We start from the raw sequence: 26625 nt of genomic DNA on the forward strand, positions 1-26625 counted from the left end.
GCTGCACCGCCCAGCCCGCTGCCCCGGAGCTCGATCCCGCGGGGACCTCCCGCTGCCCCGCCCAGCCCGCTGCCCCGGAGCTCGCTCCCGCGGGGACCTCCCGCTGCACCGCCCGGCCCGCTGCACCCCGAGCTCGCTCCCCCGGGGACCTCCCGCTGCACCGCCCGGCCCGCTGCCCCGGAGCTCGCTCCCGCGGGGACCTCCCGCTGCACCGCCCGGCCCGCTGCACCCCGAGCTCGTTCCCGCGGGGACCTCCCGCTGCACCGGCCCGCTGCCCCGGAGCTCGATCCCGCGGGGACCTCCCGCTGCCCCGCCCAGCCCGCTGCCCCGGGGCTCGCTCCCGCGGGGACCTCCCGCTGCACCGCCCGGCCCGCTGCCCCGGAGCTCGTTCCCGCGGGGACGCGGAATCATGAGACTGCGGCGACTCTTCCTTGCGGCTTGTGCTCTCATGCTGAGTCTCCTTGTTATCAACGGACAGAGACCAGGTAGGACTTTGATAGTCACTGTCCGTGCCCGTGTGAGCAGGGCGGACACGTACCTGTTGCAGGTCGCTTAGGGGTGCTTAGGGGTTTGGGTAAGAATGTAGGCTTTCCGAAGCATGCTATCCATCCTGTCGGGTCTGCTACTCGAATACCTTAAAAAGTAGGTGGATTTTAAAATGACGATGAGTATTTTACCACTGTTTTTCGAAATTCAAAGAAAAATTGATTCCCAAGTTACTTTAGGTATGTTGTCCTTGTAAGTAAAAAAAGAAATACAACTGTTGGGTCTATTGATTACAGAGATAAACAGACTTAATGGATTTTTAGGGAAAATGTAAAAGCCAAAGGGGTTGATTAGCAGAACATGTTGCTGGCTGGAGTAGGGGCAATGTTAACATTTTGAATTAACAACAGAAAGATCATGTGACAAAATACAGATGAAACCTTAAGTCAGATTATTATAGCTGTTATTTCTATAGTTACGTAATTATATATCTCACTTAAAAATGCAGCTTTTAGTATTATTGTGCTTACAGAGCCAAAAATGTCAAAAATATTTATGGTCAAGATAATAGCAATCGACTTGACACAATTTTCAAAGGTGGTATAGTTGTGTTGTTCTTACCAGCAAGAATTAGTAAACAGTTACTCTAATGTGCTTTTACTTCAAAATCAAATATCTAAGATTTCAAAGCCCTGGCAAGTTAAAAGAAAAGAAAGTGTTCTGACTCAGGGAAAAGCAAACCCAAATTTAAGGAGAAAGGTGGTAATATTTATTCCATGTCAGATTATTCAACTGGTAACATACTTCTCCATTTAGAGCAGAAAAGGGCACATAACTGGTTAAAAATTCAGTCTCTCCCTTCTAGTTAATGAGAAGTTTGATCACTGAGGTTATTTCAAATGATGTCCCCGGGCTTGCCCTTTTACATAAACAAGAAAAAAATGTACAAATCAGCAATTCAGAAAGCAGCTGGCCCCTGCTTACAGTTAATAGCAATTGCTAATCAAACTTCTGAACTCCAGAACACCTTGGACAATGTTCTTGTAAAGTATCTGTGATTAATTCATTACATTAGCTGAAAATCCAAGAGCATTTAGGAAGAAGTAATGTGGAAGGAGGAGGTTATTATAACTAGATCCTGCTGTTAACATGAGTTGTTAGGAATATTTTTCATATTTTTGCATCATGTTAATTTTTACATCACAATCACCTCCAAACAAGTACCAAATAATCACAATATAGTTTGGACCCAAAATATTCCCTTACATTCTCCAGATTAAACAATTCATTTTCTGAAATATGCTCTTAATATTTCCCTTTTTTTTCTCAGCTAATTTGGCAATGAGAAGAAAATTGCACAGACACAACTGCCTTCAGAGGAGATGTATGCCTCTCCATTCACGGGTGCCCTTCCCCTGAGGTATTTCTGATAGAAAATTGTTTTACTACATTTAGGCAATGTTCCAGATTAGATCTATCAAAGAAGGTTCATTTATATTTTGTAATATGTGATAATACCTTTAAGATGATATCAGTTCAAGGAATGCATCCTGACAAATGGGAATAGTGAATGACATGATATCTGAGAATTGTTCTAGTTGTTTAATGGGATAGATAAAGCAAATGTAGGAAAATCTTGATAATCATGGATTCTGAGTGATAGGGTGGGGATTACTCTTCTTGTGTTAAACAATTTCCTAATGAAAACTCAGGTACCCAGAGAATATAATTGTGATAGTATCTTTAAACAATCTGTTTTCAAAAACACTGAATAGCCCTGTAAGACACTAAGACCACTGAGTCCTTGAAAGCATTGGAACATATTTGCCCAATTACACCATATAGATGATGTACCATCCTCGATATTTTCATAGATTATTAAATAGTTTATTTTTCTTGACAATATTTGAGTGTATAAGATCAATTTAATATTAATACCATGGCAATTTTCCAGCCTTACACATAGAATTGGTCTTAAGGTTGTTGCATCTTTAAATTATGAAAAGAACTTTCCTCCTCCCCCCCCCTTTTTTTAATTCACTGAAAGACCAGTGATTTTTATACTACCACCACTATCAGTAATACTGCTTGAATCAATTAACTTCAAACACTGCCCAACTGTGTATTTCTTCATACTAAAAAATAAATGATGGGGCATTCCACTGTAATTATTTTAAGCTCTTTAATTCTTATAAAATATATCATCCTTTAAAAAAAATGCCATAGAAATATCTCTCAGCTGGTTAGCATACGCAGGCAATTGCTAAGTTAGCTTATTCAGTTGGTCTGTAGACTAGTGTTTATGGCACTATTCATTCAAGGAGAGAATGGTTGCCATGCCTCTTGTTTAATACATGCTTTTCAAACCTGGGGAATGTCCTCTAGTGGGACATTAAATGAAGGAGCAATTCAGTAATCATGTATCAAGAGGGCTAAGACAAAAAGCCAAGTTCTCTATACCTGTATCTGTAACAAATTACCCTTTGCTGTCAAAATAAGTTTGTTGGAAAAATCCAGAAAGATACAGTAAGAAATTCCTGAGAGGCCAACTAATAGGGGCTAAAACATTTTCTATCCTAAAGAATCCTTTGGCATGTGTCAATAATGCATTTCAATCTCAGATATAAACAGTGGTAAAATCTGTGCTTAGGAGAGAAGTTCAAGACTTTCCCAGCACTCCTCCACAAATAACAAAGAGGAGAGGAGGCAGTTCACAGTAGCAAGGGAATTCCTGCATATACTGAGAAAGATACCTTGCATAAGGCAAATAAAAGCCCTCAGTTGGCCACGGGTTGTATCAGCTTTCTCCACAAACCACCTGCCATAAAAACTAGGGTTGCAAGTAAACAAGACAGAGTAATGAAGTTTGAATTGTCAAAATTCAGGAAAATTTTGATCTATAAACCAAGTTTGTAAACCAAAGGGAAATCTAAATAGAACCTGTGTAAACCATGTAGTAAGAGAAGTCCTGTACAAAATTTGATTGTTGTAAAGAACTGCTCAGATTACAGCATCCATTTTCTTATTTCTGTTTAGACTACTTCTGCATTCCAGCTACAGTTCTTCGAAGAATGTACAGAACTCCTCTTTTGAAATCCAGTGATAGCATAAGAGCCAATGTGGGATGAATATTACGATCATTTTCCAAGGTCTTGCTCAACGAGGGCTATAATACCCAGTGCTGCCCTCAGATGTGAAACCACAATTGTCGTTCTAAATACTTGCACACTTTTTATAAGTCCTGCAACACAATGATTTGACTGCTGGCTAAATCACTGTAGACGTAGGTGTAGTGGAACTCTAAGGCGGAACCTCCCTTTCACTTATTCCCTCTGTTTTCTGAATGTTTTATTTGTCTGTTTATTAATTGTTTTTTCATGTAAGCCCTATGCCCAGCATTGGGCTTGAACTCAGGATCCCAAGATCAGGAGTGCTCGACTGATTGAGCCAGATAGCCACCCCTGTTTTCTGCATGTTTTAGATAAAAATCACACATGGTTATTTGATTCAGTTAGGGTCATGTAAGACTGGGAGAGGACAGGTGAGGTAAACAGTTGACTTTGGAAGTTGTCCAGATTAACCTTTGAAGGAGCTTAGCTTTTAGTTCCCTTAACAAGAATGCCCCATTATCTTTACTCTGTCAATTTTACCAACTCCTAGAGTCCTTCTCAGTGATCTTCAGTGACATTTCCTAACCCTTACAACTGAGTTAATTAAATAGAAAAATCTTGCTGTGTAAAATTCATTCTCTTCATAATTGTTTTTTCTTGCTGAAATATGTTGGTATCACATTCAGCCCTAAGTGAATTAGAGTGGAGGAAAACAAGAGAAAGGGTGTTGGGAAATTCAAGTTTATAGGCTAATGTGATAGTTTTAGAGTGGAAAATGAGGCAAAATCCTTAGATTCTCATGATTTTCCTCTTCTAGCCATGAAATCTCACTGTATCAAGGCTTTCACCTTTTTTTGAATATTTTATTTATTTGAGAGAGAGATCACAAGCAGGGGGAGTTGTAAAGGGAGAGGGAGAAAGAACCAGGCCACCTGCTAAATAGGGAGCCTGATGTGAGATTCGATCCCAGGACCCCCTGGATCATGACCTGAGCCAAAATCAGATGCTTAACCCACTGAGCCACCCAGGCATCCCATCAATACTTTTTTTTTTTTTTTTTTTTAAGATTTTATTTATTTATCATGAGAGACACAGAGAGGCAGAGGGAGAAGCAGGCTCCACACAGGGAGCCTGATGTGGGACTCGATCCCGGGTCTCCAGGACCACGTCCTGGGCTGAAGGCAGGCACTAAACCGCTGAGCCATCCAGGCGTCCCAATGCTTTTCTTTATAAATATGTACTCCAGGGGCGCCTGGGCAGCTCAACTTGTTAAGCACCTGCCTTTGGCTCAGGTCATGATCCCAGGGTCCTGGGATAGAGCCCCATGTGGCGCTCCCTGCTTCTCCCTCTCCCTCTGCCCCTCCCCTGGCTTGTGTTTCTCTCTCTCTCTCTCTCTCTTTCTCTCTCAAATAGATAAAATCTTTAAAATAAATTTAAAATACTCTAGATAACTATATAACCCAGTAATGAACACTCGATCTCACTTTTTTTAAAGTAATCTCTATACTTAACATGGGGCTTGAACTTACAACCCAGAGATCAAGAGTCGTATGTTCCACTGACTGAGCCAGCCAGGTGTCCCTATCTAGCTTTTTAATAATTGTGACATATGTTTATAGTATAAAATCTTTTCCTAACAGTATGAAAGAATGTAAAGTCAAAATTAAGTCTCTTTGGCCTTTTTCATTTCCCAGAGGCAGTGGCTATGAAAAGGTTTTGGTAAAGGTGGATTTAATTTTTTGTTTTGCAAAAAGATTTATTTGAGAGAGAAAGCTTGTAAGCAGGGGTGGGAGGGTGGGAGAGGAGGAGCAGAGGAGGGAGAGGGACAGAATCTCAAGCAGACTCTGCACTTAGCAGGGAGTCAGCGGAGTTGGGGGGGCGGGGCGAGGGGAATGGGGTGGGGTGGCTACCCTGAGATCCCAACCTGAGCCAAAACCAAGACTCTGCGTAGCTTGGCTGAGCCACTCAGGTGCCCTGGTAAAAGTACATTTTAGTACATTATTTTAAATTGAGACCAGCTAGTACTCTCTTGTCACTCTTGATTACCATTCAAAATGTTAAGTACTTAGTATGTATTCTATTTTCTGCCTTATTCTTACCCCCTCAAAGTTATGGGCTTCTGACCTTTGACCAAACCTCTAGCCTCACCTGCCAATTCTTTCTGCAATTCTCCTATTTATTGTCTTGGCCCTTCTCACTCTCTTGCTGAACTGAAAGCCAACTTTCTAAAGCACAGAATCTCTACTCTTGTGGAGCATTTTATCTTCAACATTGGCAGGACTTTATGAGAACACCCCCCCCCTTTTTTTTGCCTTAAGTTTATTTATTCATTCATTCATTCATTTTTAGTAACCTCCACACTCAATGTGGGGCTCAAACTCATGACCCCAAGAGTCGCATGCTCTTCGGACTGAGCCAGGCAAGTGCCTCTGGGAAAAACTCTTTTACTTACCCTTAGGCACCTCTGATTCCCAGTCACCTACATTTAAATCTCTAATGATCTCTAGTTTCCTTGAACTTCTTAACCTTTTCCAGCTCACAGCTAGAGATAATTTCTCTTCCCAGAGAAGATGGAGATCATCAAGCTTTAAAATCAGACTCCACACTCCAGATACATTTACATCTGCTACACTTCTATTTTCACTTCATAGTCTTTTAAGAGATTCCTCTCCTGAGTGTGGGTAATCTCTACATCTCAAGAATCTTAAGCTGACATTTATTCCCTTTCTTCCTCAGATTGTTCAGTATGTCAAAACTGATTGGTTTCATCTTTTAAAACGAGGAAAATAGGTGCACTGCTGACCCCATGGTACTCTCTAGTGACTAGCCCCTGTTCTTCACTGCATGGCCAAGTTTCTTGAAAAAGTGGCTGTTTCTTTTCTTACTGTTTCAATACACTGCTACCCACTGCATTCTGGGAAAGATCCCCAGTGACTTTCTTCTCAATCCAGTGAACACGTTTTTATTCTGTCCTCAGTTATCTTGCTACAGGTCAAATAGTGAGTAGTCTTCCTTGTTTCAATGATACGATGCTCCCTTTTGATTATTTAACTCTGAAACAAATCACTATTTCTTAGTACCTGTACCAGGTGTCCAGTCATCTACGTGGGATCACTTTAGCTGTTCTAAGTCACCTCAAGTTCATGTCTACAGTGCATTTGCAAATCGCAAGCATGGCTTCTGCATAGCTTATTCTTATAACTCGGTTCTCTGTTCCAAAATCATAGATGTCATCAGGAAGGACTTTCCTTTCTTTGAAAAAGCAATACCAGGGTGCAGAGTCAGCTAAGTGCCCGACTCTCAGGTCATGATCTCAGGGTCATGAGATCGAGCCCTATGTCCCGCTCTGCAATATGCAGGAGTCTGCTTAAGTTTCTCTCTCCTCTGTCCCTTTTACCCATGCGTGCTCCCTCTCTTTCCCTCTCTCTCTCAAATAAATAAATCCTTAAAAAACAAAAAAAGGGATATCAAACTTTATTTTTTTAAAGATTTATTTATTTATTTATGAGAGACACACACACACACACACAGAGAGGCAGAGACACAGGCAGAGGGAGAAGCAGGCTCCATTGCAGGGAGCCCGACGTGAGACTCGATCCCGGGTCTCCAGGATCGGGCCCTGGGCTGAAGGCAGCGCCAAACTGCTCAGCCACCAGGGCTGCGCCAAAATAAACTTTTATATAAAAAAGCAGTACCTCATCCTACCCAAAATACTTTTTCCCTTTTCCTGTTTTGTTTTTCTCCATGTCACCTACTGCCACCTGACATCACATATATTTACCTTGTCATTGTGTAGTATCATCTGCCTCTCTTCCTTAGAATGTAAGTTCCGTAGGAGCAGGGACTTTGCCTTGATTACAGTTATATGCCCAGTGACTGTAGTAAGCTCCACAGAAATATTTGATGAATGAACGAATGAATGCACACTTAAACTCTTCAATTACTCCCGTGCAGGTATTTCTCTTGTGTTCGCAGAATTTGGAGAATAATTGTAGAGCTATTATATATCAGATGTTTACTCTGTATCAAGCTCTGTGCTATGAAATATACATTTTACTGTCTCTGTGTAGATTTTTGAGACTCTGGTGCTCTAATATTCAGTTCTAGCTGGTTTCCCAGGCCTGTCATTTCTACCCTGAGATGTTTTTAAAAATTTGCTCCCTCCTCTTCATCTCTGTTACTATCTTAGTACCTGTTATATCTCTCCAGCATGACTTCAACTCATTAACTGATCATTCCAGCCTCTAGTTCCACTTCTGGAAAACCCTTTTTTTTTCCTTTTATTATTCGATCTTCCCAAGCTGTAAATCCAATTATGTCTCATCTTGATTAAAATTCTTAACTGTCCCGGTAGTCTTCAGGACATAACAAAGTCTTCTACCTCCCATAAGTTAAAAAACAAGACCTTACAAAATATGCCTCTCCAGCACCATCTGTCACCTGTTCTCCCCTTCCCTCTCCTAGAGGGGATAAGAAAGGATTAACACTGGCGGTTGTGGATTCGAGCTGAGCTCTGTGGTCATTTGAGTGACCACAAGCTCACTCACTGGTGGTCACTGGTAAGTCACTTGTCCTCTTTAAGACCCCCACCACCGGCGCCTGGGTGGCTCAGTCATGATCCCAGTGTCTGGGGTCGAGTCCCACATTGGGCTCCCTGCTCAGTGGGAAGTCGGCTTCTCCCTTTCCCTGTATCCCTCCCCACTTTCCTTGCTGTCTCACACACACTCTCTCTCAAATAAATAAATAAAATCTTAAAAAAAAAAGACAGCCCCCCCCGCCCCCGCCACTTCCAGACCTGTAAGAGGGAGCTAGTAACGGTATCAACTTTGCCATTCCACACCTAGCACATGGTAACTGCTGAATCAGTAGCAGCTACAGTTATTATTAACATCACTTTAGTCTATTCTTTACCTCTTGCTATTCTTCAAAGTACACTTCTGTCTGCAGTGTCCTTACTTTATTCTGGGTGTTAGTTCATCCTTCAGGAAACTTCCTGAGTTTGATGCCCCTACAATGTGTATTGGAGGTCTACATTTTGCTCTCAACCTATTTGAATAATTCTGTCAAAGTACCTGACTCACTGCTTTGTGACACCTTGTTAGCTGGCAGGACTCCTCCCTTCCTTCCTCAGCAGGATGCCAGTTCCCTGTAGGCAGAGTGTGGCTGTTCTGCTTTGTTGAATTAACATTTGTTAAGTGGAGCATCTACTGCAGGACAATGAGCAGGGGAGCCTTAGTTCAAAAGCTGGCCAGGAGGTAAATTGCAATAGAGAAATGTATTCCTCGAAGGTCCTGTGGGAAGGTCATGGAATGCCTGGAGAGGCCCCACCATGGGAAGGTTAAGGGAGAAGCAGACCTAGAGACAGGCAAGCCCTAGGGCAGATGCCTTAATTACCTACAGGGTGGGGTGCTTTGGGATTCTGGTGGAGTGTTTCCGGTTCTTGGGCTAGGGTCTGATGGGTCAATTCAAACCAAAAGAGCAGAGTTTTGCTCCACAAGGGTTCTTATCTAAGGGATACAAAAGGGGATCCCTGGGTGGCTCAGGGGTCTAGTACCTGCCTTTGGCCCCAGGGTGTGATCCTGGAGTCCCAGGATCCACGAGTCCCGGGATCGAGTCCCGCGTCAGGCTCCCGGCATGGAGCCTGTGTCTCTATGATGAATGAATAAAATCTTTTAAAAAAAAATAAGGGATACATAAGATATACAGGGCCTGAGGACATGGGAGACTGGATCATAGGGCTATTGGAGAAGTGATATCGGGAGCTTACATTTCTTTGCCTGTGACTTTGCTGCTGGGCACAGAAGCTTGCTGGAGGGGCTAGTGTTGGTGCCAGACCTGTGCAGGCTGCTAGGCCACACAAAATGGACCCAGAGGGAGTAGTACCAAGATGTGGCTTAGCCAACTTCTTAATAGTGGGTTGTACTGATCTTTGCCTCATTAGCCAATGAAAGTGTCCCGCATACAGCAGGCACTCCATAAATGTTGCTAAAAGACATGAAATGAACCTTTTAGTTATTTTAGCATTTAAGACACCTGGGTGGCTCAGTGGTTGAGCGTCTGCCTTGGGCTCAGGGTGTGATCCTGGGGTCCTGGGATCGAGTCCCACATAGGGCTCCTTGCAAGGAGCCTGCTTCTTCCTCTGCCTCTGTCTCTGCCTGTCTGTGATTCTCAGGAATAAATAAAACCTTTAAAAAAAAATAGATTTACTACAGTGAGACCTGAAGGCACATTTTCACTTTACTTTCTTTCTTTCTTTTTTTAATTTTATTTATTTATTCATGATAGTCACACAGAGAAAGACAGAGAGGCAGAGACACAGGCAGAGGGAGAAGCAGGCTCCATGCACCGGGAGCCTGACGTGGGACTTGATTCCGGGTCTCCAGGATCGCGCCCTGGGCCAAAGGCAGGCGCCAAACTGCTGCGCCACCCAGGGATCCCTTCACTTTACTTTCTAACAGTAACTGACAAACTGAATTCTGATTTTCTATCTCTGTGCTAAGTGTTTCCTTGTAGGAACTGCTTCCCTCATCTCAAATTTAACCCTTTCCCTCCCTCAGAGCTCTTCTAAATTCCATTGCCTTTATGAGGTCCACTTGCATCCACTCAGGTTAAAATAATCTTCCACTCTGTCAACAATCACAGCATTTTTATCAGTGTCATTTTTAAAGGCATTTATTATGTTCTACTGTGTTTGGTCCAGATTTTATCAGTATTGGAATGTCCATTCCTTGATTGCAAGATTGGGCCCCTGAAGCTTGGAGCATAAATGTTTAAAACGTGTCAGTGTCCTGAAGGTGGTCCTAAATACAGGGGATTCCTGTGTGCACTATAATATCCATAGGGCCTCTTAAAAGGGAATGAAAGAGAGAAAAGTACTGTTTTCTCAATTAACCACGCTCAGGGAAAATCCTTCATGTTGCTAACTTACTGATGAAATAAAATTTTTCTATAAAAATCATGCCTTAATGATATTAAAAATATATTATATATTAAACATATGAAATGTAGGTAGAGGTTATAGGTGATATATTATTATAACAAATGTCTGTTCCTGGGATCCCTGGGTGGCGCAGCGGTTTGGCGCCTGCCTTTGGCCCAGGGCGCGATCCTGGAGACCCAGGATCGAATCCCACGTCGGGCTCCCGGTGCATGGAGCCTGCTTCTCCCTCTGCCTGTGTCTCTGCGCCTCTCTCTCTCTCTGTGACTATCATAAATAAATAAATAAAAAAACAAAAAAAACAAATGTCTGTTCCCCTACCAAAATGTGTGTATGATGGACTAAAGCCTAATTTCAAAGTTTTCTTCAGTTTGCAAGTTTTTGTTACAAAATGTCTTATAAGTTTTTCTGAGGATGTTTTCTTAAAGTGGCTGCTCTCTTTAAATTCTTTTTTTTTATTTTAAAATTTAAAAATTAAAATTAAATTTTAAAATAAAAAAAGTGGCTGTTCTCTATCATACTCAGGTATCTACAATTTCTTTGTAGCATCAATCTTTTGTCTTAGTTTGTTCTCAGTTACGTATTCAGGTAATGATCTACTGATATCTAGTTAATTTTATTATTACATAACAGTAACATATTTGAAAAATATTCCTAGATAATAGCAAGTGAATATTTATTGGTCTTTAGGGGATGAGAAAAATAAGATTGCTTATTGTTAACTATTTCAACACATTTCACTCTTGGATGTATTTTTTTTTAATAGTGATGCATGGTATTATTGAATGCCACAATTCTTTCAATACTATCTGTAATATAGGGGATCCCTGGGTGGCTCAGCGGTTTCGCGCCTGCCTTTGGCCCAGGGTGCGATCCTGGAGACCCGGGATTGACTCCCGCATCGGGCTCCCGGCATAGAGCCTGCTTCTCCCTCTGCCTCTCTCTCTCTCTCTATGTCTATCATAAATAAATAAATCTCTAAAAAAATATATCTTCAATACCATCCGTAATATCAAAATGTAAAGATGAATTCTGAAGTTCCTGATCTTAATAAAATTATGAACAATTGTCACTAGAAACAAATTCTTGTCAGTGTGTCCCTCAGAATATTGCTAATTTTTTTTTTGAAGGTTTTATTTTTTATTTGACAGAGAGACTGTGAGCACACAAGAAAGGGAGTGGGAGAGGAGCCCACTGTGGGGCTTGATCCCAGGACTCTGGGATCATGACCTGAGTGTGGAACCAACTGAGTCACCCAGGAGGCCCTATTTTATTTTATTTTTTAAAGATTTTATTTGTTTGAGAGAAAGAGAGAGCACAAGTGGGGGGAGAGAAGAGAGGCAGAGAGAGAAGCAGACTCCCCTCTGAGCAGGGAGCCCAACGTGGGGTGCCCCAGTATATTGCTCATTCATAATTAAAATCCTTGATAGTTTATACCTGTTATCACTCAGAATATCTATACCGATTTATAAATAAAATAATGTAAACCTTTATCCTGCTTTGTTAAAAATCTTTTTAAAAGATTTTATTTAAGTGAATAAGAGTGGGCGAGAGAGAGCACAGAGGGAGAAGCAGACTCCCCTCTGAGCAGGGAGCCCGACATGGGGCTCTAGCCCAGGACCCCAAGCTCACAATCTGAGCCGAAAGCAGACGCTTAACCGACTGAGCCACCAGGTGCCTCTGTTAAAATTTTATTAGAAAAAAAAAAAATAGGCAAAATATAGAGGCTTTCCCAAGAACTCTTCCTCCACTGGAGTCTCACCCATGCATACGCAGTCATACCAGGAGCTTGGTCAGCCACAGCCGCCACTCCAACCTCCTCAGGCCTTCCAGAGTACCCGCCATCCTTCTCCAGACACACTGGTCCTCATGAGTCTTTCCTTCCTCCAGCTAAGACTCTATAATAGAGTCAAGACTCTATAATTCATTATTTCCATGAGCGTTGCCAATATCACAAGTCGCCCTGCTGCTCTGTTTTCATCACATTGTTCTGGATGAATCCTGAGGTCTTCATCAGGCATGTTAACTGCTGCTGAAGAGGACACAAGAAGCCAGAGAGGAACCACTTTTATATCCATCATCTCCACTCACCACCCAGCAAGCCTGCTGCATTTCTGTCATCAGCTTGCTGCCTCATGCTCCGCCATCACTGGTTCTTACTTTTTCTACTCACCTCTGGTTTCAGATCTTTCTCTTTTGCATTTTCAGCAGGTGGCCTTGCCTCTTACATTACAGAAAAGAGAAGTCATCAGATGGTGTATCCCTCAACATCCCAGCACCAAACTAGAGTCCTATCTAATCCACGTCCCACCCTGCTCACCCTCATCCTCCTCTTCCCTCCTGCAGCCATGGAAAGCACGGCCATTCCTTCATCTGTGTTGTGGGTCCCGGCCGTCCCTTCTTACTTTCTCAGGAACCTGAAACTGCCACTTAAGCATTTTCTTCATTCTCCTTGCTCTCTGGATTACTTATCACCAAGGATGGAGGTTTAAATGCTGATAAGACTACATACTAAAACAAACACCACACACCCGTGCATTTCTCAGTGAATGCTCTCAAACCAGTCTTTTGTGGTCCGCATTTCTGATCCATTATTTTCTTTTTTAATATTTTTAATTGTTTTATTTATTTAAAGTAAACCCTATACCCAACAGGGTGCTTGACCCAATATCAAGAGTTGCATGCTCCATCAACTGAACCAGCCAGGCACCCTATCTGATCCATTATTTTCCATTCACATTTCAATCCACTCTAATCTATTTTATACCTTCTTTAAAATAGCCATCTGGGTGCCTGTGTGGTTCTGTCCGTTAAGCATATGACTCTTGATTTCAGCTCAGGTCATGATCTCCGGGTCTTGGGATCAAGCTCTGCCTCAGGCTCTGTCCTCATTACAGAGTCTTGCTGGAGATTCTCTTTCTCCTTCTCTCCCAAATAAATAAATCTTTAAGAAAATAAAATAAAATAAAATAAAATAGCCATCAATCACCTTCAGCTTTCTAAATTAAGGTTTTTTTATTCTTCCTTTTTTTTTTTTTTCCCTCAGGAGAATTTAACAACTGACTACTTGGGCTACAAAAATCTCTTCCTTTAAATTTCTGACAGCATACTTCTACTTTTCCACTAAGTTTGCAGCTAACCCTCTGACTCCTAGGCAGGCTTAATCATACTTAAAAGGCTTGCAAGCTCTAGTTTTTCTCTGCCCTCTTCTACTGTTTTAAGCATTCCTTTTTTTTTTTTTTTTTTAAGGTTTCAGCATTTACTTTTTTTTTTTTTTTTAATTTTTATTTATTTATGATAGTCAGAGAGAGAGAGAGAGAGAGAGGCAGAGACACAGGCAGAGGGAGAAGCAGGCCCCATGCACCGGGAGCCCGACGTGGGACTCGATCCCGGGTCTCCAGGATCACACCCCGGGCCAAAGGCAGGCGCTAAACCGCTGCGCCCCCCAGGGATCCCTTTTTTCTTCATTCAAGTGTTGTTGAAACAGTGTTTCAACCATTCATTTGGCCTCAATCACCTCTTTACATTGACTGATAATATTCTAGGGGGCGGGGTGGGGGGGAGACCATCCAAATGAGAACAAGTAAAGCCTATTTATTCAGAGTTTGCTTGAGCAAGGAGTCAGCCACTGTCATTCATATTTGGCAGAGGACCAAGAATAGGCAAGGGAGTTAGAAAGTTTTATGGTGAAAAAAGCCTTCCGGCTTTGAGGTATGGGGAAGTTGGAGTCAGGCTACCTAGAAGTAGGGCTTCCTATGTGATTGGTTTGGGGTGCATATATGGCTTTCTTTGTTTAGTCCAGAATTCTAATCAGAGGAAAGATGGGGCAAAATTAGGGAACCTGGTAGTTATGGAACAAATCTTGACCATTTGAGGCCAGTTGCTCCATAGATTATGGTTTGGCTTCCTGGACTGGTTGCTATAGAGTTGTGGGTCAGGGTTCTGTTTTAACATATGGTCAGGCCATTGTCCATTTGTCTGTTCAGTCTCTCCATTCCAGATTTATTTCATCTCTAGTTCACAACTCGAAGGCCTCTCTACTGTCTGCCTTGCACCATCCTCCTCATATCTACTTTTGCTTCTCTTCTATCCATTCTTCATATTACAGCTTCATACCACTCAAGACCCTTAAGGTTTTTCTCATTACTGTTACATTTAAAATAAAACTTTATTTTTTTAAGACTATATTTTTAAGTAATCTCTACACCCAGCATGGGGCTTGAACTTACAAACCCAAGCACGTGCTCCACCAACAGAGCCAGCCTGGTGCCCCAAAATAAAATTCTTTTTTTTCTTCCCAAAGTAAAATTATTATTTTTTAAAAGATTTTATTTATTTATTCATGAGAGACACAGAGAGAGCAACAGAGACATAGGCAGAGGGAGAAGTAGAATCCCTCCAGCAGGGAGCCCGATGTGGGACTCGATCCCAGGACTCCAGGATGCCAGGATCACGACCTGAGCCAAAGGCAGACACTCAAACCCTGAGCCACCCAGGCGTCCCTCAAAATAAAATTCTTAATGTAGCCCATAAAACTGTGCATGATCGAGCATCTCTCCAACCCTATCCAACGTGACTCACTGACTGTATCTGTGAGTTTATCAAGTATGTCCTGTTTTCTTTTCACTTCAGAGCTTTCACATATTATTTCTCTGGATCTAGGATCTAGGTTGTTCTAGCCCTTCTCTTCACCTAGTTTATTCCTACTCAATCAAGAAGACTTTGATCGAATGTCACTTCACTTGTGTGTGCACATACGTGTGCGTGTGTGCGCACATGCACATGTACCATTTATAACATCTCTCATTACAATAGCCCGAGGAACTATGGAGTTCTTTAGGTTTCATGTTTCATTATATAGTGTAATTGTAGGGGCTCTTGGCTGGCTTAATGGGTAGAGCATGCGACTTGATCTCAGAGTTGTGAGCCCCACATTGTGTGAAGAGATTCCTTAAAAATAAAATCTTTTTTTAAAAAAGGAAGGAAATTGTATTAGAGCTTTCAACTTTATGTGTACTCATTTTTTTCTCTAATAGTAACATTTTTATATATATAAATTATATATATGTAAACACAGGTAATTTAAACACACGTGTAATGCATTTATCATCTTGCCTCTTGAGGTTGCTAAACTTAGATGCATTTATTTGTGGATCTAGAGATAGTCCTTTTTTTTTAAGATTTTTTTTTTTAAAGTAATTTCTACACCCAGCATGTGGCTCAGACTTAAAATCCCAAGATCAGGAGTCACAAGACCTATAGACTAAGTGAACCAGGCACCCTAGAAGACAGCCTTTTTGAATGACTTCAGTTTCATTGTCTGGGCAGCCTTCATTTATTTAACTTGGTTTTTGGTGGATGTTTATTTATTTATGCTATTTTGAATAGTGCAATGAACATGTATGCACTCATCTTGCACGCTTGTACATTTACTTACAAAACATTTCTAAAAGAATCACTGGGACATGCATGTTTTTTAATGTTTTGGATATTCACATAGTATAAAATTTACCCATTTAAGTTGTACAGTTTAATGGTTTTACTATATTTAAGTAATTGTGCAACATCATGGTAATTATTTATAAAAAGCATTTTCATCACCCCATAAAGAAATACTCATACCGATTAGCAGGCACTCCCCTTTTCTCCCCAGCTCTCTAATCCTAGACAACTACTAAACTACTAATACTACAGATTTGCCTATTCTGGACATTTTATATAAATATTCTTATATTTTTTTTCTCTTACAATCAGCTTGTTTCACTTAGCTTAATGTTTTCAAGATCTATCCATATAGTAGCAGATATCGGTACTCATTACTTTTAACTGACTAAATAAAATTCTATTGTATAGAAAAATCACATTTTGTTTATCCAGTCATTATTATTTTCACTATTTGGTTATTAGGAATAATTCTACTCTGAACATTCATTTATAATATTTTTAAGTTTATTTATTTATAATCTCTACACCCAACATGGGGCTTGAACTCATGACCCCAAGATCAAGAGTTGCATGTTCTACTGACTGAGCCAGCCAGGCGCCCCTAGTTCATAAAATTTTTGTTTGAACAGATGTTTTCATTTCTCTTGGGTATTTACCTAAGAGTGAAATTACTGGGTTATATGATTATTCTATGTTTAACTTATTGAGGAACTATTTTCCATAGTGGTTGAAGCATTTTACATTCCTACCCTATAAAGGTTCCAATTTCTCCACATCCTCACCAACACTTTTTATTATAACCATCCTAGAGGTTGGTAGAGTAGTCCAACCTCCCCGCCCCCGCCCCAATTTATCCATGATTTTGTTGTTCATGGTTTCAGGTACCTGCAGTGAATTTTGGTTCAGAAGATGATTCTCCTTCTGACCTGTCTTAGAAGGTCAATAGTTGCACAATACATTACAATGCCATTCCCCTCACTTCATCTCAATATGTAGACTTTTTTTTTTTTTTAAGATTTTACTTATTTATTCATGAGAGACATAGAGAGAGAGGCAGAGACACAGGCAGAGGGAGAAGCAGGCTCCATGCAGAGAGCCCGACGCAGGACTCGATCCTGGGTCTCCAGGGTCAGGCCCAGGCTGAAGGCGGCACTAAACCACTGAGCCACCCGGGCTGCCCTCATTATATAGACATTTTACCATCTCACATTACAACAAGAAAGGATGGGTATAGTGTAGTATCTTGAGAGAAAGACCACATTCACATAACTTTTATTACACTTTGTTATAATTACCATATTTTGTTATTAGTTATTGTTAATCTCTTACTGTGCCTAATTTATAAATTAAATTTTATCATAGATATGTATGAATAGGAAAAAAACAGTATATATAAGGTTTGGCCCTATCCATGGTTTCAAATATTCACTGGGGCCTTGGAACACATCGTTGAGATAAGAGCGACTACTATTATCTCATTGTGATTTCGATTTGCATGTTCCTAATAACTAATGATGTTGAACAGCTTTTCATGTACTTCGGCCATTTGTCTACCTTCTTTGGAGAAATGTCTTCAAAATCTTTGCCCATGTTTCAATTGGGTTACTTGTCTTTGTTTTGAGTTATAAGAATTCTATTTTGAATACAAGGCCTTATCAGAGATATCATTTGTAGTTATTATTTTTTCAAACATTTTATTTATTTGTTTGAGAGAGAGTGCACAGCAGGGGAGCAGCAGGCAGAAGGAGAGGAGAAGCAGGCTCCCCAGTGAGCAGGAGCCCGATGCAGGGCTCGATGCAGGGCTCAATGCAGGGCTCAATGCAGGGCTCTATCCCAGGATCCTGAATCATGACCTGAATGCAAAGGCAGATACTTAACTGGTAGAGCCACCCAGGCACCCCTATGATTTGCAATTATTTTTTTTCCCATTCTTTGGGTTGTCTTTTCACTTTAGTAGGGTCTATCCTTGAGCATAAAAACTGTTAGTTTTGGGCAGCCCGGATGGCTTAGCAGTTTAGCACCGACTTCAGCCCAGGGCGTGATCCTGGGGACCCAGGATCGAGTCTCATGTCAGGCTCCTTGTATGGAGCCTGCTTCTCCCTCTGCCTGTGTCTCTGCCTCTCTCTGTATCTCTCATGAATAAATAAATAAATAAAATCTTTTAAAAAAATTGTTAGTTTTGTTAGAGTCAGATTTGTCTGTTTTTCCTTTCGGCTTCTTGTGCTCTAGGCCTCATGTTTTTTTTAAAGAATAGGCAGAGGGAGAAGCAGACTCCGTGCAGGGAGCCTGATGTGGGACTCGATCCCAGGACTCCAGGATCAGGCCCTGGGCTGAAGTTGGCGCTAAACCACTGAGCCACCTGGGCTGCCCTAGGCTTCATGTTTTAAAATCACTGACTAGGGGATCCATGGGTGGCTCAGCGGTTTAGCGCCTGCCTTGGGCCCAGGGCGTGATCCTGGGGTCCCGAGATGAGTTCCGCATTGGGCTCCTTGCGTGGAGTCTGCTTCTCCCTCTGCTTCTGTGTCTCTCATGAGTAAATGAATAAAATCTTTAAAAAAAAAAAAAATCCACTGACTACTCCAAGGTTACAAATATAACTTACACCCATATTTTCTTCTAAGAGTTTTGTAGTTTTATCACATTATGGCTGAGTTATGAATTGTTCATCACTAATGTATAGAAATACAATATGATTTTTGTTTATTGATCCTAAATCTTGTGAACTTAGTGAAATTGATTCATTCTCATAGTTTTTAGTAGGTTCCTTAGGATCTGCTGTGTATGAACTCATGTCATCAGCAAATAGATACTTTTTTTTTTTAAGGTTTTGTTTTTAAATAATCGCTACCCCCAATTTGGGACTTGAACTCAAAACTCCAAGATCAAGAGTCACATCCTCTATAGAGTAAGCCAGCCAGGCGCCCCTACTTCCTTTCTAATCTGGATGTCTTTTATTTCCCTTCCTTGCCTAATTGCCCTAATTAGAATCTCTTGTACAATGCTGTATAGAAGTGGTGAGAACAGTCATCTTTGTCTTAATTTGATTTTAGATGGAAAGCATTCAGTCTCTCACCATTAAGTATGTTAACTGTGGGTCTTTTTAAATGTGCTTTATCAGGTTGAAAAAGTTCCCTTTTATTCCCAGTTTGTTGAAAGTTTTTATTGTGAAAGAGGAGTACTGAATTTTAACTTTTTTTTCCTCTGTAACTATGGAGATTATCTGCATTTTTGTCTTTTATTCTATTGAAATTGTATGTGACATTAAATTATTAAATGTTTGGGGGAAAAACTGAACATTTGGTAAAACTCACCAGTGAAGTTATCTGGACTAAGGCTTTTTTTTCTTTTTTAAAATCTTTTATTTAAATTCAATTTAATTAACACATTCTGTATTATTAGTTTCAGAGGAAGAATCCAGTGATTCATCAGTTGCATACAACACCCAGCGCTCATCACATCAAGTACCCTTCTTTCTGCCCATCATCCATCCAGTTACCCATTCCCCCACCCATTTCTCTTCCAGCAACCCTGTTTCCCATAGCAAAGAGTCTCTTATGGTTGCCTGCCTCTGTTTTTGCCTTTTTAAAATTTTTCCTTCCCTTCCTCTATGTTCATCTGCTTTGTTTCTTAAATTCCACATATGAGTGAAATCATACCTAGAGCTTTTCTTTGTGGGAAGTTTTTTAAATTGTTAGTATGATCATTTTTACTTGTTTGTAAAACAAGTAAAAATGCTTACTCAGATTTTTTATTTCTGAGGCACCTGGCTGGCTCAATCAGTAGAGCATGTGACTCATGATCTTGGGGTTGTGAGTTTGCCCCACGTTACACATACAATTTTGTTAAAATTATTACTTTCTACAATTTTAGGTCCTTTAAGTCTGAGAGAAGGAAGAAGAAATACATATAGAGTTGTTGCATTAGCCTTCTTATTTACCACTTCCAGTTCTTGTCATTAGGTATTTCTGGTGTCTCTGTCTGTTCAGGGTGCTCTAACAAAGTATACCACAGACTAGGTAGCTTATGAACAGAAATTTATTTCTCACAGTTGGGGAGGCTGGTTCATAGATGTCTATCTTTTCACATGGTGGAAGGGACTAAGGAACTCTTTGGATTCTACTCTATAAGGGCACTAATCCCAGTCGTGAAGGCTCTACCCTTGTGGCTTACTCACCTCCCAAAGGTCCCACCTCCAAATACTATCACATCGCCAATCAGGTTTCAATATGTGAATTTGGGGAGCACACAAACATTCCATTTACAGCACTTAAATCAGTGTTTCACCATTTGCTCTATTCTCTCAATTTCCATATTCTCTCAATTTCCAAAGACTTTAAAAGCCTTTTTTTTTTTTAAGTAGGTTCCATTCCCAACATGGAGCCAATGTTGCGCTTGAACTCTCCACCTGAGATTAGAACCTGAGCTGAGATCAAGAGTCCAACATTGACCAACTGACTCATCCAGGAACCTTTTAAAATACATTTTTAAAGAAAACTTTAGTGGCACCTGGCAGGCTCAGTTGGAAGTGTAACTCCTGATCTCAACATTGTGAGTTTGAACCCCATGTTGAGTGTACAGATTACTAATAAATAAATAAACTTAAAAAAAAAAGTTTTTCATCAGCTAAGGTTGTTTCACTGGGAAGAAGGGTCACAGAGCTTCTTATAACATTTAAGAACCCTCCAGGTTATACATTTTTTTTTAAGTGAATTCTGTGGCCACCATGGGCTTGAAGTTACAACCCCCAAGGGATCAGGAGTTGCTCACACTACTTCCTGAGCTGGATAGGTGCTCTCGATTATGCATATTTTAAACATGCATACCTAGTAATATATTGCTCTGTAGAAAAGCTACACCACCTTATATTTCCAATAGCAAGTTATGAGAAAGTGTATTCCCCTCGCTTTTGCCAACACTGCATGTTAACAATGTTTTTAACCTTTGCAATCTGATGAGCAAAAAGACCATCTTGTTTTTATGTTCTAAATTTAGGCAGCCTGAGGTGATTACTAGAAGAGGCATACTTGCATTGTTTTTTACTGCTAAATTTGTTATGTTGACACCTCACCATGAGTGTCAGGAAAGTGAAATGTTAAGGAGGTGGAAGCTTCCAAAAATGCCTTCACGTCTTCTGGAGGGGGCCAAAACAAATTGCCTAGGGAAACCTTGTTACCAAGAATTGTCTTCCTGTAAAAGAACCATTTTTCTCTTTAAAAAGGAGTTTTACGAGGGTGGGGATGAATGGGTGACAGGCACTGAGGGGGGCACTTGACGGGATGAGCACTGGGTGTTATTCTGTATGTTGGTAAATTGAACACCAATAAAAAATAAATTTATTATTAAAAAATAAAAATAAAAAATAAAAAGTAGTTTTATGTTGCCCTACCGTTTATTTAAAACATCGCTAAGCACTAATTATTAAGTAGTTTCTTAACGTCAGAAGTTTCCCATGGACCGTTTTACCTGTTAAAATACCTCAAATTAAGATAATTGCTTCTGGAGGTGCCTGGTTGTCAGTAGAGCATGTGACTCTTGGTCTCGGGGTTGTGAGTTCAAGCCCCAGGTTCGGCATGAAGCCTACTTGAGAAAAAGATACTGGTTCTGGTATGTTTTCGTTGGCCTCCTCCAAATAAATTGTCTTACCTGGTACAAATATCGGGAATCAAATCCAAAATATTAAGAAAAAAATAGCTGAGACTGCTACTGTGGATCACTGAGCAAAGGGTGAAAAATAATTTAATGAAAAAAAATATCTTTAACAAATTCAGACTTTTGAAGGAAAATAGGTGTTTCTATATTGAAAGGTAAGAAAATATAAAATTGCTTTCAGTGCACTGAAAAACCTTGGCAAATTTTCATAACGTGTTATCTGTTAAAAAGAAATTAAGAAAAAAATAAAAAGAAATTAAGCATGGGTAAATTGGTTCTTATTATAATATATTTCTTTCTCCTTTGCCTTCCCAATGTAGATCTTCTCTAGGTAACCACACCTGGTCTGCCATAAGAGGAGTGAAGGAAAGATACCCACCCACACCATAGTGTGATTGCTTAGAAGTTCCTGTACAAAAAGGAATCATTTGAAAGCATCTGGGATGGTTTACTGGTTTTACAGGATTCTCCCTCGTTTCCCTTCAGAGGGGAAAATAACAAATTCAAAAGCAATTCTTGTCTGAAGCACAATTATTTGGTTGCATAACAAAAATCTTTTTCTGCACATTACTATTCAGAGGATAAAAAGAAAAATACTTTTTAATGTCTTAGAACTCTCCGGTAATAAAAAGTATAAGAATTTAAAACTTTTCTTTCATCGTCTTATAATTCTCCAAAAGTATTAAAATAAATATTTGTATGTTTAAGTGTTCTTTTTCCAAAAATGCTAAAGCTGAAATCAAATGCTTTTGACCATTTGGCTTTACAGAATAGGGAAACATTAATTGGTTATAATTGATTATTTATATGGAGAGACTAAGAAAGAAGCTATTGAGGGATGCCTGATGGTTCCGTGGTTGAGCGTCTGCCTTTGGTCAGGGCATGATCCAGGGTCTGGGGATCAAGTCCCACGTCCAACTCCCTGTCAGGAGCCTGCTTCTCCCTCTGCCTATGTCTCTGCCTCTCTCTGTGTCTCTCATGAATAAATAAATAAAATCTAAAAAAAAAAAAAAAAAAAGCTATTGATTACTACCAATTTTATATTGTGGGCTTTAATGTTTGTGAAAGTATTTTTTTTATTTTGAATAATATCCATAAAGTTGTAAAAAAAAGGTTTGAAATACTAATGAAAATGTCCATTTCTGATATCTCTCATCATGTAATTATAAGAAGCCAATGTCTGATTTCCTTTGAAGTTCTTTTAGGTCTTCTTAAGTTGTTAATTTGTATTTATTAAAAGACAGCTCAGTAGCATAAAGTTTTTATTTTGCTGTAAGTTAATTCCAGGTGTGAAAATTACAAATTCTTTTCTTGATTAGAAAATTTGCACTGTAAACATTATAGAGTAGAAGAAACCATAAACCATTAACCCTTATTTTGATAAAATAAAAAATTGGGATTTGTAAACTATAAAGAATTTGAGATAGAAATTCTGAAATCACAGAATTTGTCTCCTTTCATAGTTTATTAATGTCTTTTGGGATGGAAAGTTTCTATAAAAGCACTGTAATTAACTTTAAGCACAAAAGATGCTTTATGAAATGTTTTACCTCATTTAAATTGGATACTTTGGGGAAATTCTAAGTAATTTTCTGGATAAATTGTAATTCTTTTATATAAGTGCATTTCAGTAGAAATATAAGCTATTACCATTTACATTTATGTTTAAAACATGTATGTTTATATATTTTGTACAACAAAAAAAGAAAAGCAATACTTTATATAGTTCAGATACAGCTCATTGAATAGAAGCCAAGTTTTTCAAGTACAGACTCACATTCACAAAGTTAAAAACCAGCCATACCATTGCAAGGTAATTAAATGGTTGTAGATTTCTGCTCATACAACAGCAATAAGTTTTCAATAGACATTTGACTGTCTAGCTGTCCTTTTGTACAGGAAATGTTCAAAGTGTTGAACACAGCCTAGTAGAAATGCTTCTGATACTTGTCTTTATTTCCAATTTTTTGTTCATTTTAATTGAGGCATTTAAGACTCTGCATCCTTGATACATACCCTACCACTGGAGATTTTTTACTTAATTCAGGATTAGGGGAATAAGGGCAAAGATTCTCTTAAAATTATAAAAATTCTGCTATCAGTGGCATGTATGCTGAAAGTGGCATACCAGAACAAATTCATGACAATAGACCCAAATTTATTCACTGATAGTTGGAGGGGGAGACCAGAGGAGTGTCAATATGTATACTTTAAACTTAACTTTCACTATGATTTGGTGTTTTGTTGTTTTTCTTTAAAAATTTCTATTAAAAGTTCTTTGTAAATTCCAACATATTCAGAATACAAAGGAAAATAGATTTTACATAGTTTAATCAAGATGGTTAAGGGGAACAGAAGTAATGGTGCTGCCCCAGTTTGGGGCCATGAGGTGAGTCAGTGAAGTGGAGCAGATGGCAAGTGGTAGACCAAATAAGAATTGTAATGTTGATCTTTCTCTCTTGGCTCACTTCCTTTCAAACTCTGAATTCAATCAGTGGTCTTTGGTTCCATTCTGGCACTATTTTTATTCCTTCACAGGGCCGGCCAGGACTAGAATATCTGGACAAAAAATTTAAGGGTGTGCTCAAAACCTCACTAAACGAGATAAATAATATTTTAACACCATTAAAAAAAATTAACACCAAAAAATGTATGATGAACAATAGCAAATTTTAAAATAAAGACAGGATCAATTGACCCATGTTAGAGCCTGAGGCAAAAAGAAAAAATTAGTAATTTTAATCCAGTAAGAAAAATGTTATTTTAGCATATTGCTGAGTTCCAGGCTTTGTTTCTTCCCTTTGTTCTCACTTCCATAAATGACCTCACCCCCTAAACTCTAGATCTGTATCCCATTTTCCATTCCTGGCTTCCACCCAGCCAGAATGTTCATGGAAAGAACACTGGATTCTAGCCCTGGCTTCTTTTTACATCTAAATTCTCATCCTACTATAAAATCATAATTGAATTCCAAGGAGTCTTGGTAAGTGGTAGTGAGGTTGATGATTTGAGGCTCTGGTCCCTGTCAACTGCTCGACAGAAAAGTCCTCACCCTCCTCTGGAAGTTATTTGATTGCACACTTAAGAATCCACAAGAACTACCTATGCTGTCTCCTTACTACATATTTAGGGAGTATTACAAAACTCAGGTTTTACAAGTTCTCATAGTACCTTATATCAACTGTTTTGTGTCATTTGCTATGTAGTTGGTGGTTATAGAATATTCTCAAAAGTTTTTAATTTGGTAATGGGTAAAGAATATTTTGCTATGTATCCATTTCTCAACTTTTCCATTCTTAATGTAACATTTCCTTGAAGCATGTGTTAATATGTTAGTTTCCATGCTATTATTTCTTCCAGTGACGTGTTAAAATTTTTGTTTCATAACTCAAATAGTTATGCTTAACTAAATATGAGCTGAGCCATATATATCATGGAAGGTTCAAACTGAGCCTTAAGTATCATGGAAGGTTCAAATATAAGTAAACCAAAACAAAAATATTTTATGATTCAGGGGATCCCTGGATGGCTCAGCGGTTAAGCATCTGCCTTCAGACCAGGGCGTGGCCCTGGAGTCCCAGGATCAAGTCCCACATCAGGCTTCCCTGCATGGAGCCTGCTTCTCCCTCTGCCTATGTCTCTGCCTCTCTCTCTCTCTCTCTCTGTGTGTGTCTCTCATGAATAAATAAAATCTTTAAAAAAATATTTATGATTCTTTAGCATTCAAGAACTTTTAATATTATCTTTGAAAAATAAAAAAAGTCCCAAACTTGTAATATGATGAAAAAAAAAGTTTTCTATTAAAATACTCTTCCCTCTAATGAGATTGTGGATGATTGCTCTTGTCCATATTGTGATTTTTGGAGTTCTGCTTTTAGAGTACCTGAGCCGCGTTTTAAAAATTATTTAGATTGGGGCGGGGGACCTGGATGGCTCAGTCAGTTAAGCATCTGACTCTTGATTTCGGCTCTGGTCACCATCTCAGGGTCATGAGATCAAGCTCCACCCTGGGCCTGAAGTCGGCTTAAGATGCCCTCTCTCCCTACCTCCACCCACCTCCCACCTAAAAATAAAATAATAAAATAAAATAAAATAATAAAATAGAGGGAAAAAAACTTATCAGGTTTACTGTTTAATTTAAAAAGTGCACTTGAGGGATGTCTAGGTGGCTCAGTTAAACATTCAACTCTTGATTTCAGCTCAAGTCATGAATAGGATTGTAGGATCAAGCGTCAGGCTCCCTGCTTAGAGGGTGGGGGGAGGGAAGTCTGCTGCTTGAGATTCTGTCACTCTTCCTCTGCCCCCCACCCCACCTCTCTCTCTCAAAATAAATAAATAAATCTTTTAAAAAATTTTAAATAAAAAGTGCACTTGTTAAAAGAAAGGGATGGGGGGCGGGGAGAAGAGGGTCAGCCTTTTGCAAAGTAATTTCCTTTGAGGTAGTGGCTATGGTGGCCATGGTTCAGTCATGGGACACGCAGCTCTTTGTCCGCACCCAGGAGTGGCATGCCCTGGAGGTGACTGGCCAGGAGATGGTGGCCCAGATCAAGGCTCAGGGAGCCTCGTTGGAGGTTATCATTCCAGAGGATCAAGTTCCTGGCAGGCCCGCCCTAAAGGCTGAGGCTATCCTAGGTCACTGTTGAGTGGAGGCTCTGACTATCCTGGAAGTAGCTGGCCGCACGGCTGGAGGTCAAATCCATGGTTCCCTGGCCTGTGCTGGGAAAGCAAGCAGACAGACTGCCACAGTGGCTGAGCAGGAGAAAAAGACAGCTGAGCCAAACCCCAGATGCCAAACTGGCACTTTGTCAATGTTGTACCCACCTCTGACAAGAAGGGCCCCGACACCAACTCTTAAGTCTGCTGTAACCCAGGCTTTCTCCAAAAAAGCCACTTAGTTCAGTGGGGGGGGGGGGCTTTACAAATGAGAGAAAATGGTGGGTTTTTTGTTTTGTTAGTTTTTCTCATACCTGCTGTTTCTAAATCTCATTTCTGCTCTTA

The 26625-nt window shown here is 40.0% G+C and overlaps 1 protein-coding gene and 1 pseudogene across 2 annotated transcripts; one reads left to right on the plus strand and one right to left on the minus strand.

Annotated features, from left to right (window-relative positions):
• The window catches only part of LOC140603180 (tripartite motif-containing protein 60-like), a 213277-nt pseudogene that overhangs the window by 153453 nt on the left and 33199 nt on the right, over window positions 1-26625 (minus strand).
• APELA (apelin receptor early endogenous ligand) lies at window positions 326-25514 on the plus strand. Of its 2 annotated transcripts, none has more exons than XM_072773830.1 (3): window positions 326-485; window positions 1817-1906; window positions 21948-25514. In XM_072773830.1, exons 1-2 carry the CDS (start codon window positions 410-412, stop codon window positions 1903-1905), a joined length of 165 nt encoding a protein of 54 aa, XP_072629931.1. In that variant the 5' UTR covers window positions 326-409; the 3' UTR covers window position 1906; window positions 21948-25514. The 2 variants fall into 2 exon arrangements, with proteins under 2 accessions (XP_072629931.1, XP_072629932.1); XM_072773831.1 differs by lacking the exon at window positions 21948-25514 and adding an exon at window positions 3523-4538.

Source organism: Canis lupus, chromosome 13, assembly GCF_048164855.1.
Source record: "Canis lupus baileyi chromosome 13, mCanLup2.hap1, whole genome shotgun sequence".
NCBI classification, from domain to species: Eukaryota; Metazoa; Chordata; class Mammalia; order Carnivora; family Canidae; genus Canis; species Canis lupus.